General features: G+C 67.9%; 5 protein-coding genes across 5 annotated transcripts in view; 2 read left to right on the forward strand and 3 right to left on the reverse strand.

Annotated features, from left to right (window-relative positions):
- The window catches only part of EMIHUDRAFT_454881 (protein phosphatase), a gene marked incomplete at its 3' end in the record, with an annotated part of 1,956 nt that extends 707 nt beyond the window's left edge, over positions 1-1,249 (reverse strand). The window contains exons 1-2 of the mRNA XM_005789915.1: positions 760-1,249; positions 99-661 (exon numbers count right to left, since the gene is read on the reverse strand). Of these exons, the coding sequence (XP_005789972.1) occupies positions 99-661; positions 760-1,216 (1,020 nt within the window). The 5' untranslated portion in view covers positions 1,217-1,249. The remainder of the gene's footprint in view (positions 1-98; positions 662-759) is intronic.
- Positions 1,250-1,684: 435 nt separating this feature from the next.
- On the forward strand, positions 1,685-4,452 carry EMIHUDRAFT_109784 (hypothetical protein; the record flags this gene model as incomplete). The annotated part of the gene is made up of 4 exons (XM_005789916.1): positions 1,685-2,493; positions 3,063-3,214; positions 3,695-3,780; positions 4,075-4,452. 4 exons carry the CDS (start codon positions 1,685-1,687, stop codon positions 4,450-4,452), a joined length of 1,425 nt encoding a protein of 474 aa, XP_005789973.1.
- An 809-nt stretch (positions 4,453-5,261) lies between these two features.
- EMIHUDRAFT_225431 (hypothetical protein) lies at positions 5,262-6,805 on the reverse strand (the record flags this gene model as incomplete). Its single annotated transcript, XM_005789917.1, has 4 exons — positions 5,262-5,271; positions 5,349-5,562; positions 5,674-6,447; positions 6,586-6,805. 4 exons carry the CDS (start codon positions 6,803-6,805, stop codon positions 5,262-5,264), a joined length of 1,218 nt encoding a protein of 405 aa, XP_005789974.1.
- Positions 6,806-8,263: 1,458 nt separating this feature from the next.
- On the forward strand, positions 8,264-9,037 carry EMIHUDRAFT_55781 (hypothetical protein; the record flags this gene model as incomplete). The annotated part of the gene is made up of 2 exons (XM_005789918.1): positions 8,264-8,713; positions 8,813-9,037. Coding segments are annotated over 2 exons (675 nt in total), but the record flags the coding sequence as incomplete, so codon positions are not given.
- Positions 9,038-10,312: 1,275 nt separating this feature from the next.
- The window catches only part of EMIHUDRAFT_454883 (hypothetical protein), a gene marked incomplete at both ends in the record, with an annotated part of 1,897 nt that continues 1,133 nt past the window's right edge, over positions 10,313-11,076 (reverse strand). Inside the window, 3 exons of the mRNA XM_005789919.1 lie at positions 10,313-10,421; positions 10,638-10,762; positions 10,854-10,901. Of these exons, the coding sequence (XP_005789976.1) occupies positions 10,313-10,421; positions 10,638-10,762; positions 10,854-10,901 (282 nt within the window). The remainder of the gene's footprint in view (positions 10,422-10,637; positions 10,763-10,853; positions 10,902-11,076) is intronic.

Raw genomic sequence — 11,076 nt, forward strand, 5'->3', positions numbered from 1 at the left:
GCGGCGGGCCGCGCGCCGCGGGGCTGGGCTTCCTGCGGGCGCGGGGGAGGCCCTTGGCGCGGAGGCGGGGCGGTCGGCACGACGGAGCCCCGCGGCACCGCCGGCGCCGCGTCCCGCGTCCTCTCCCCCACCGCCGGCGCCGCGTCCCGCGTCCTCTCCCCCGGCGGCACAAAGGCGCCGCTGTGCGTGACGACCGGCCGCTCCTCGCTGACACAGGGTGCGCCGCCGAAGTTGTGGCCGAGGCGGAGGGGCGGGCGGGCGCCGGAGCGGACGACGCCGCACACCACCGCCACGTCGTCCACCTTGCCCCCCTTGTGGCTCCGCCCCTCCTCCTGCGCCGCCTCGCTGAAGGGGGTCTTGAGGTCGCGCATGCCGCCAATCGCCTTTGCCTGCTCGGCAATGTTTTGCGCGAGCGCGTCGGCGGCGGCCTGAGCGGCGAGGGGGTCGGGATCGCGCAGCGCGTCGAGCCGCTCCGCCACGAGGAACTGCAGCGCGTCTTCGAACAGGTTGTCGAACACGCCGTCGCTCGCCGCCAGGACGATGTCTCCCTCGCGCACGGCCGTGCTCACCTCGTCAACCTCCTTGCCGACGGCGTCAAAGGTGCGGGCGCGGGTCTGGTACGGCCAGTTCCAGCCGTGGGTCTGCTCCTGCGTGCGGAGAACTGCACGCCGGGGAGGGCGCGCGAGGTCGGCGACTCGGAGCGGGAGGCCGCTGGGGAGGGGCGAGGCGTGAGGGGCGGGAAGGGGCGGGGGCGCGCACCGACGCGAGGCCAGAGCTGCTTGGCGTCGGTGCCCGAGACCTCGCGCATCGCCGGGCGGAGGACCATCGCGCCCGAGTCGCCCAGGTTGAGGAGGCGCAGCGTGCTCGTGCCCTCCTCGAGCTGGCCCAGCACGAGGGTGCTGCTCCCTCCGCCGCCGCTGAGCGGGCACTCGGACGCGAGCCTCAGCGCGTCGGGGAGGGCGTCCGCCACGCCGCAGGCGGCTGCCTGGTGGCACCGCTCGAGCATCTCGCGCGAGAAGGCGCCCGGGTCGACCCCGTTCTTTGCACTCCCTCCCACGCCGTCGGCCACGCCGAAGAGGCAGCGCTTGTCGTCAAAGAGGAAGGCGTCCTCGCCGCCCTTGTCCGCCTTTGCCGGGTGGGGGAGGACGGCGCCGCCGAGGACGACGTGGAGGCGGCCCGAATGCAGGGCCGGCGCGCTGTAGACGGCGAGCAGCATGGAATGTGGCTGTCGGAGAGTGTGGTAGGCGTTTATGGAGGCTGATCGACGCTTTCAGATCTGAGGCCGAGGGCTCTTTCTTTGTTTTAGGAATGCTAGCCGCGCTAATTTCTTGCTAGAGGCGGAGCAAGCCTGCTCTAGTCTCACACGTTCGCCCCTGTCGCCTGTCTGTGTTGTTGTGCTGTTGTTTGTCTCTTGGCACCTTGGAGTGCTGGGGGGGGCGACAGGGGGGACGTGGCCTTGAGTGATGTGCCATGTACGTCCACTCAGGGTGTGTGGCAGCTACGCTGGCTGTGTGTCTTGTGAGCTTGTTTGTGTCTGTGTGTCGCTCGTGCGTGTCGTCATCATCTGTCTAGCGTCCACCCATACCGCGTTGGTGTCCAGTCCGAGCCTGACTGTTCTTCACCTTCCTACATACACCACGATTTCTTCTTCTTCTTTGCTCGCCGAGCTTCGATCGCTTCGACCATGCTCTGCTGTTTCTCGAGCGCGCCGGCCGCCGTGCTCCTCGCCCCGTACGACAGGAGCGTGGTGCTGTCGCCGCACGCGCTCACCCAGAGCGGCGGGGGCGGCTGGGCGCCCGCCCGGTTCGGCTTCTCGGGCGGCATCGCGCGGGTCTCGCCGATCGTGCGGCTGGAGCCAGCGCCGCCGGCCGCCTCTCCTCCTCCCGCCGGGGCCGCGGGCAGCGCCGCGGCGGACGCGGGCGACGCCGGCGCGCCGGCCCACTTCGCCGTCGGCGACCGCGTCCTCGTCACCTTCCCGGGCGAGCCGCCGTTCGAGGCCGTTGTGTGGGCGGTGAGTGGCGACGCATACACGGTGCGGTACTGCTACGACGGCGAGCTCGAGGAGCGGCTCGACCGCAGCCTGCTCTCGGCCTGGCGGCCGGACAGTGGCGCCAAGCGGCTCACCCTCGACGAGCTGATGATCCAGGACCGGCTCGGAGAGGGGACACAGAGCGAGGTGCTGAGCGGCAGCCGGCAGCAGATGCCAAACTTAGCAGCCCCCGCATTCCAGCAGCGACCCGAGGCTCTCGTAGTCGGCAGCCTCCCGCCGGCACTGCGCTCGCGGCCCTCGCATGCACGCGGCGCTCCGAGCTGCCGATCCCCCACCCTCGCCTCCCCGGCCCCTTTTGTTTCGCCAGGCTACTTGCCCGGCGGCGCGCCTGTGGCGGTCAAGCTGGGGCTGAAGCGGGGCGCAATCTCGCGCGAGGCGGCGGTCCTCTCCGCCCTCTCGGGCCGCGTCGGCTTCCCCCTCCTCCTCCACCACGAGCACGAGGGGTCCGCCACGCCAGGCGCCTTCCGAGACACTTTCGAGACACTTCCGAGACACTTCCGAGACACTTTCGAGACCCTTTCGAGACCCTTTCGAGACACCTTTGATACACCGCCACCGCCCGCTCTGCGCTTGCGCGCCAGAGGGAAGGCTTCTGCACCAGACGGCTGCTAGCGCCTCGCTCGGCGCCGCCTGGCTGTGCCTAAACCCCTCTGGCGCCCAACAACCCCCCCCCCCCCCCTTCCCTCCTCCCAACCCCTCCCCCCCCCTCCTCCCCTCCTCCCCAGGAGGGTGCCTGGTGATGGAGGTGCTCGGACCCTCCCTCGAGGACCTGAGGCGCGGGAAGAGCGGCCGCGCGCGCCTGTCCGGCGCGCCGTTTCTCCGCGTCGGCCGCGGCGTCCTCCGCCTCCTCCGCCGCCTCCACGCCGCTGGGCTCCGCCACTCGCCGAACCTCGAGCCGCGTCTCGGGGGTGGAAGCGCGAGCCGTCTCAGACCCCGTGTCGTAGGTCCGTGCACAACGGCCTCAAGCCCCCTTCCAGACCTTTCCTGGACCCTTCCTTGCCCCTTCCTGTAGGTTCGTGCACAACGACCTCAAGCCCGCCAACGTGCTGCTCGGGTCGGGCGCCGAGCTGCAGCCAAAGCCGCTGCACCTGATCGACTTTGGGTCGTGCACTCGGGCCAACGGACGGCGGGGCACGGGCTGCGTCAAGGACACGCCCGCACGACGTGTCCAGGACATGTCCATAGGCTGACGGGCAGCTGGCCGGGAACGAGCCGACAGCGAGCGCTCCTAGATGCCGCAGCGTGCCTTTTGCAGACGCCGCGCCCTCTGCACTCGCCGCCCTCGTACACCCCGAGCGGATGCGGAGAGAGTGCACGGCGGAGAGTACTCGCACACGGCACGAGACCGTCTCCACATGCGCAGCTGCCATCTCCCCATATCTCCCCATATCTCCCCATATCTCCCCATCTCCATACCCGCAGCTGCCATCTCCCCATATCTCCCCCGATCTCCCCCGATCTCCCCCTGTCTCCACACCCGCAGCTGCCCGCACCCCGCCCCGCACCCGTGTCCTCAGGCGAGCGGGCCGAGAGGCACCCCCCTCTTCGCGAGCGTCGCCGCTGACGAGGGCACCGCTCCTCCGCCCCGAGCAGCAGCTGTGCGCGCGAGCAGCGCGTCTTGACACCAGCTGTGGCTGTGGCCAGGCCGCGAGCTGATGCGGCCGGTGGACGACGTGGAGAGCCTCGCTTACGCCCTCGCTTTCCTCGGGGCGGGCGGCCTACCGTGGCAGGTGCTCTCTCCCCGTCTCTCCCCATCTCTCCCCATCTCTCCCCATCTCTCCCCATCTCTCCCCATCTCGCCCCATCTCGCCCCATCTCTCTCCATCTCTCGGGGCGGGCGGAGGTGCGCTCGCACCTCGTGCAGCAGGCTTTGCGCCTTGGGTGCCGTGCCAGCCCCCGCCTTGTTTGCGTGTGGAGTTGCGAGGGCTGCCTCCCCCCTTCGCCCGAGCACTCTTGTGTGCGTGGAGAGCTTCCGCCGAGCTTGCCCCTCTTGAGCTTGCCCTCCCCCTCTCCGTGGGTGGCAGGGCAAGCCCGACGAGATCGTGCTCGGCATGAAGCGCGAGCTGATGGCCGGCGCCCTCGGCCGCTCCTCCATCACGGACGCCCTCCGCAGCGACGCCGACGCGGCGGCCCTCGAGGCGCTGTGGGCCGAGGTGCGGCGCTGCCACAGCGGCGAGGCTCAGGTCGACTACGACGCATGCCTGGCCGCCCTTGGCGGCGGGGAGGCGGGCGCGGGCGCGGGCGCGGAGGCGGAGGCGGAGGCGGAGGCGCTCTCCGAGCTCTCCTTCATGGCCGCCTTGGGGGAGCCAGAGGCGGAGGAGGGGAGCGGCGCCGGAGTGCGGTTGGTGCAGCCTCCCGCCTGGGCGCTGCGGAGCCCGGTGGGCATCTGGGGACGTCCCTAGGCGAGAGACGTGCGCCGGGGGGCATCCGTGACCGCGGCACAGCGCATGCGCTACCTCAACAGGCGCCAGTGCCGAGGGCTGTGTGGTGGTTCGGAGGGAGATCTCTGGGGAGGGGCGGTCTGCCATGCGGAGGGTGTGCACACTGAAAGTACGGGATACATGTATCGGAGCGAGTCCGTGGGGTCGCAGAGCGTGTTTTTGTGTGAGTGTCGGTCTAGCAATAATTTGCGGCGACGATGTTTTGGTGTCGACGATATTTGATATTGGTGAACGAGACGCTGTGTCCGCCCGCGGGCGCGCTAGAGTATCATCTTCTCGGATCTCGCTCCGGCGGTCCTCCGGCTTGTGGGTTGTGCAGGGTTGTGCGTGCTGCACGGTCCGCTTCCCCTCTCGATGGACTTTTGTGGGCCAAGTTTACAAGACGCTCATTCTCACACGGACAGAGACCTAGTGCGTACGTCAGTATGCATGTGATCACCCCCGCCGTTGCGACCTGTGCCCGGTCAAGCGTAGAGAAAGGCAGTGTGGCAGTCCCGCTCCCAATATGTCCGTGCATCACTTTTGTGACGGTGTCACAACTTTGATCTGAATCATATCTCGATAACTACACCGGGCGCTCAACGTGCTTTCTTAGCTTGTGCGCGAGCATCTCAGAACATGGCAAGCTCCCGAAGCCGTCCTGGGATGACTACCATCGCGATAGAGTACAGGCCTCGTCAGGTTCTCGCTCATCCACGATCCACCCACCCTCCTCGTAGGGGGGGGGGGGCATAGCGCCCCAAAATCCGCCAGTGTGTGATTTCGCGCAATCACTTGACTCTGAAAAGCTCGCCTATCCCTGCGGTGAGCGCTGTGATCGCCGCAGACTGGCTCCGACTTGACGGCGGCATGGAGACGTGATGCCTCCATGTGCTGCCGTCAAGTCGAAATCGACATGCGAGTCGATCTTTGGCCCGCCAGAGGGATATGCGGCGTTTCGGGCGACAAACAGCGCTGCGACCGCGAAGTGGCGGTGGACATGCTCCCATGTTGCCGACGCGGCGCCGGAGTGGCCGGCGCTGCTCGCCGCGACCACTCGACGGCTACTCTGATACTCCGGGCCGACCCGTCCTACCCGACGGTGGCACTCTTCCGCGTCTCGCTCACGCTGAGAAAAATTCTGAAACGCCGTGCAGCAGAGTCACCGACGAGTCGGTCCGCGTGCCTCCTCGTGTCCCGTACCGCTCTCACACATCCATAAACTCACTTTGGCCTCACTGAAGCGATGCCTCAATCCTGAATCCTCAGATTTTAGATTCATAGGACGCTCGATCGAGACTTTGCAGCGCTCCGCGTGCGACATCTGCCAAAACCAGCGGAAATTGAAACCCGTTGGCAGCTCGTACACCGCGCTGCCATCAGCCATGGCTTTGGCATTGAACAAGGCCGTCCACAGCTCCTGGTCCGTAGCGCCACCGCCTCCCTCGCGCCAGGCATGATACACCGGCCAATCAAAGCCTTTGGTCCAGCGCCACTGCTTGGGCGGTGCCGGCTGCGCAAGGAGCTGGAGGACTTGTGCGGAATCGTTGAGGCTCGGTCGAATCACCATGACGCCCGAGTTGAGCCCAAAGTCCTGCGACGCAAAGACGAATGCGGGCGTGGGCGCGAGCGCGAGGCTGTCGATATTCCGCACGGCCCTGCAGTCATTGTCGAGCCAAACCACGACCTCAAACTGCGTGAGCGTCAGCAGTGCCAATTTGGCAAAAGTCCCGCGCCGTTTGACCATGGCCCAAGGCGGAGGCCGAAAGGCGTCAAGTGCAATCGGCAGCACGCGTGTCCCGAGCCGGCGAAGGCGCAGCAGGCTTGGCTTCTGGAGGGTGCCGTCAAAGATCATGGTATGCACGGGCAGTGTCGTCTTGACCGCACGCAGAGACCGCAGCAACCCCAATAGTAACCGCTCCTGCTTGTCTTCGTGTCCCCGTCGTGTAATTTGAAAGGATTCGTTCTTGAAGAGGCCTGTCACAATGGCCGCTGATGTAGCTGGTGCCGAGACTGTGCCTGGCAGGGTCCCTTTGTCGTCGCCGCTTGGTTCTGCACACCAAACCGACGGGGTGCAGGCCGTTGCCCTCCAGCAGCCGTGGCGCGAGCACGGACAAGCGCTGGCGAAGAGCTCCTCACACGGGCCACGCTCGATCCCACGCTCCCGCTCCAGAGCCATGCACGCAGGCGGCACCATATTGGTGACGGAGGTGGACAGCCTGAGCGAGTTCCACTGTGCACAACGCTTGCACGTGAAAGTCCGCCCGTCATCCGAATTGTGGCAGTAGCTTTGGGCACCGCAGTCAGCATGGCGATGGCAGCGCTGCTCCAACATCTCTGTTCGTTTACATTGAGGTGATGTGGAGTCTGGCCGCGCGCGCGGCGGGCGGCGGGACGGACGTAAGATCAGTAAACTTCGTACTAAGCGAAGATCCGCAAGAGTGGAAAAGAAAAATGCAATCCGCAACCCATACAAGGGCCCGGGGCATATGCTTAATATCCTTTTAGGACTGCTCCAGGACGAACCACTGAACACCCTACCTGCACAGGGTCCCAGGCGCCAGGGCTCGCACCTCAACCTCTCATAGACCAGCGCACAGCGCCATAGGAGGTGTTTCCTTCTCAATAACAAGGTGTGACCATGCGGCGAGAGATTTTTTCATTACCGTTTTTCTGCGGAACCCACTTCAAAACACTCGGTTGAAAACACCTCTCAACACCCTCTCTCCACTCTCGCGAGGTCAGCTCTGAGTGTGTGAGACATCTCGTCTCAGAGTGTCACCGTTTTACAAAACAATTTATTCGCCGTGACGCCACGCTGCCGCTTCTGAACAGGCGCCCTATCCAGAGAGATTTTAGAAAACCATCCTATGTTCTTCTCTCGCTCCTCTGCCCGTGCCTTGGTCTTGTCGTTGTTTCGCACCCATGTCTGTATGGCAATCCAACAATCGATTTCTTATTTCGCCCCAGCGAGCCCACCAGCCAGCGAGAGAGCAGCCCTTGGAAAACCATGCCAGGCGAGGGCTCCAGCGCCGCCGACGCCAACCGCGGCTGCGTCACCATGACGCAGCGTGACGCGGAGGTGCCGCGCCGCCCCCGGCCCCCAAGCCTGCGTGCAGATCAAACGCCGCTTGCCGCGCTGCAGCCGCCGTGTGCCCTGCGCGCTGCAGCGTTGTTGTGCCCTGCGCGCTGTTGCAGTGCAGAGCCGTCGTGCTGCAGGCGCAGACCCGCCCAGCCAGCATTCAAGCCGCCGCCGCGACTGCCCGCACAGGAGCTCAACCAGGAGCTTTCCAAGGCGGCGCTGCGCGGCGGAGACACCTACATATTCGTACCTATCAACACGCCCGGTGCTATGAAGCCCGCCTTCCGGTCAAAGACCCCGTCGGTGCGAGGCCGCGCCCCGCGCCCTGCGCCCGGCCCCGCGCCCCGCGCCCCCGGCTCTCCGCTCGCGCCCGACCGCTCCCCTCCTCCGGCGCGCAGCTCGTCACCAACAGCCAGGGCGGGGTGCCGTCGGGTGCGCGCTCGTCGGGTGGCGTGCGCAGGAGGGACAGCGGCGAGCCGCGCGAGCGAAAGCGCTCCGGCGTGCCGGGGGGCTCAGCGATGGCCGCGCAGGCGCACCGGACCCCGTCTGCGCGCCTCCCCTCGCGCGCGTCCCCTCGGCCACAGCACCTTGCCGCGCCGCCCACAGGCCGGAGGCGGAGGTCAGCCGGTGGGCGCCGTGCACCGCTCGAAGCGGCCAAAGCTGGCGGCGCGGCCCGGCGGCATGAGCCCCAAGCTCAAGCCGGTGCTCAAGCTGCTCAACGAGCTGCTGCGCCACCAGTACGTCGGCCCGTTTGCAGCGCCCGTCGACCCGCGCATCTACCCCTCGTACTACGAGGGGCCGCGCGCGGTCGCGGACCCGATCGACCTCGGGAGCATCAAGAAGAACCTCGAGGCGGGCGCCTACGCCAACGCCGACGCCGTCAAGACGGACGTGGACCGCGTGTGGGCCAACTGCCGCCAGTACAACGGCGAGGAGTCGGAGATTGCGCGGATGGCCGAGACGCTCGAGGGGCTCTTCGACGAGAAGATGGCAACCATCCCGCAGGAGCTGGAGGCGGAGGAGGAGGCGTCGCGGCGCAGGGACGACCAGCGCAAGGACAAGCGCGAGCGCGACCTGCTCAAGCAGATGCAGGACATGCAGCGCCAGATGATGGAGATGCAAAAGCAGCAGCTCGCGATGCAGCAGCAGGGCATGGCGGCGGTGCCGCCGGGCGGGGGCGGGGGCGGAGGCGGAGGCGGAGGCGGCGGGCGCGGGAGCAAGCGGCCGAGGCCGCCGAATCGCGCGATGGTGGAGGCCAAGGAGGCGCCGATCGACCTGTCGCGCGACATGACGTACGAGGAGAAGACGCAGCTCTCGGCGGGCATCAACAAACTCAAGAGCGACAACCTGGGGCGGGTGGTGTCCATCATCCGGGAGAACATGCCCTCGCTCGGCAACGGGACGGACGAGATCGAGGTGGACATCAACGCTCTCGACCGCAAGACGCTGTGGGAGCTGCACCGCTTCGTCAACGCCTGCCTCAAGAAGAAGCCCACCAAGAAGGCGGCGCAGCACACCACCGCCTCGCGCATGCTCGGCGCGCAGCAGGCAAAGGCGCAGACCGAGCAGCGGATCGCGCAGCTGCAGCAGTCGCTCCAAGCCAGCCACGGCGCCGCCTCCTCCGGCGGCGGCGGCGGCATCTCGCTCGCGCGCCAAGACACGGACGACTTTGGCGGCAACGACTCGCCGTCAGACTCGGACTCGGACGGCGGCGGCTCGCCGGGCGGCGGCGGAGGGTACTACGAGCAGTTTGCGCAGTCCAAGGCGCAGAGCGACCGCGAGCAGCAGGAGTCGGAGCGGCGGCGGCAGGACGCCGAGCGCGAGGCGGCGGCCAAGCGGCGGCAAAAGGAGGAGCACGAAAAGGCGCGCATCGAGCGTGAGCGCGCCGCGGCGCGCGCCGCGAACGAGGACGGCGACGGCATCGACATGCTCGGGCAGAGCAACATGATGGCCTCCTTTGCCGACGGGAGCGGCACCTTTGACTTTTCGGGCTTGGATGAGTACGGCGACGACTGACGGAGGCTCGGCCCCCGGAGATCGACCCCCAGCGGCGGCCGGCGGCTGCAGTGTCGCGTGCTGCTGACGCACGATGGCGCGCGATGGCGGCGGCGACCGCGCCCCCTCCGGCGGCCGGCGGCGAGCGGGCCGTGCGCGCGTGGCGCAGCCGGCCAAGTGTGTTTTGCGCAGAGAGCGACCGCGGTTTTGCCACCACACCCCCTCCTCTTCCACACGACCCTCCACCCCCTCCAGATATGCACCTGCAGTGGGTGTGGGTGCGTCTCGTCGGAGTATCTGTGCCAGTTCCGTTGTGATGAGTCCCCATGTATGTAGCTTAGACAATAGGTGAGACCCAAGAGTGGAAAAATAACACGGCGCCCGGGGGCCACACGGCACACGCGACCACACGCCCGCGCGCAGGTCCGCAGGCCGCAGCGCCAGCGGCCAGCGCGCACCCGCGCCGGCGCCGCGGCGGCGGCGCCGCCGGGCCACCCCCACCGGCCACCGCGGCACGCCGCCAGTGCGCCACCGCGCACCGGGCCCTCGCGCCTCGGCCCCTCTCTCGGCCTCGCACCGCAGCCTGCACACTCCACTCTCTCCATAGTGAGTCGGACAAACCACGAGGGGCGCGGCAAGGGAGCGTCTCCCGCGTGCCGCGGCGACACCCAGCATGCACGGCAGCACAACTGACTCGCGGCGCAACGAACGTACATGGACAATCGGCGCACAGAACGTGCTCCTCGCCCGCCGTTACGGGCTGAGCTAACCGAGGAGTGCGTCTTCGGGCACCGTCGGGGGCCGCCGCACGACGCGCTTGCGCGTGCGCGGCCCGTGGTCGCTCCCCGCGTCGGACGGCGAGTCGGGCGCGGGCCTGCAGGAAGGCTCCGAAACGGCTCGCGAGAAAGCCCAAGAGGGCTCCGGGAGGGCAGCAGGACGGCTCCAATCGCCTCCGGCGCGGCGACGGGCTCAGCGACGACGCGGACGAGGCGGAGTACGGGCCGACGGAGCCGCTCTCGCTGCCGCCGCCGTCCGAGCTCGAGCTCACCCCGGAGGCGGAGCCGCACCCTACCCACAGCTCTCTGATCACCGTTCGCTGCCTCTCTGTTTGGCGCCCGACTGGGAGGAGGAGGAGGTGCCGCGGCCGCGGCCCCGCTTCCACTGGCGGCCTTGCCGCGCCTTTCGCCGCTGCTGCTCCTCGTGCTTGAGCACAACCTATGGCGACCAGAAACGCGCGTCGGACACGAAACGCGGCAGGGCTGCTCGTCCTCGCTGGGCGGGAGGCCTGGCGCTGCATCTCCTGCACCGAGAGCTGGCGCACGCCTCCCTCTGCGCGGAGCCACCACTTGCCGGCCTCGGTCGCGTGCATCACCGCAGAAGGGCGGCTGCCGCGCGCGGGAGGAGGCGGGCGAATGAGCGGGCGGGAGGACGAGCAGCTTTGGCGAGAGGAGAGGAGAGGAGAGGAGAAGTTGGGAGAAGGAGCTGGGGGGGGGGGGGGGGGGGGGAGGAGCGAGCGGGGGCGGGAGGCA

This window comes from Emiliania huxleyi, assembly GCF_000372725.1.
Source record: "Emiliania huxleyi CCMP1516 chromosome Unknown EMIHUscaffold_124, whole genome shotgun sequence".
Taxonomy (NCBI): Eukaryota; Haptophyta; order Isochrysidales; family Noelaerhabdaceae; genus Emiliania; species Emiliania huxleyi.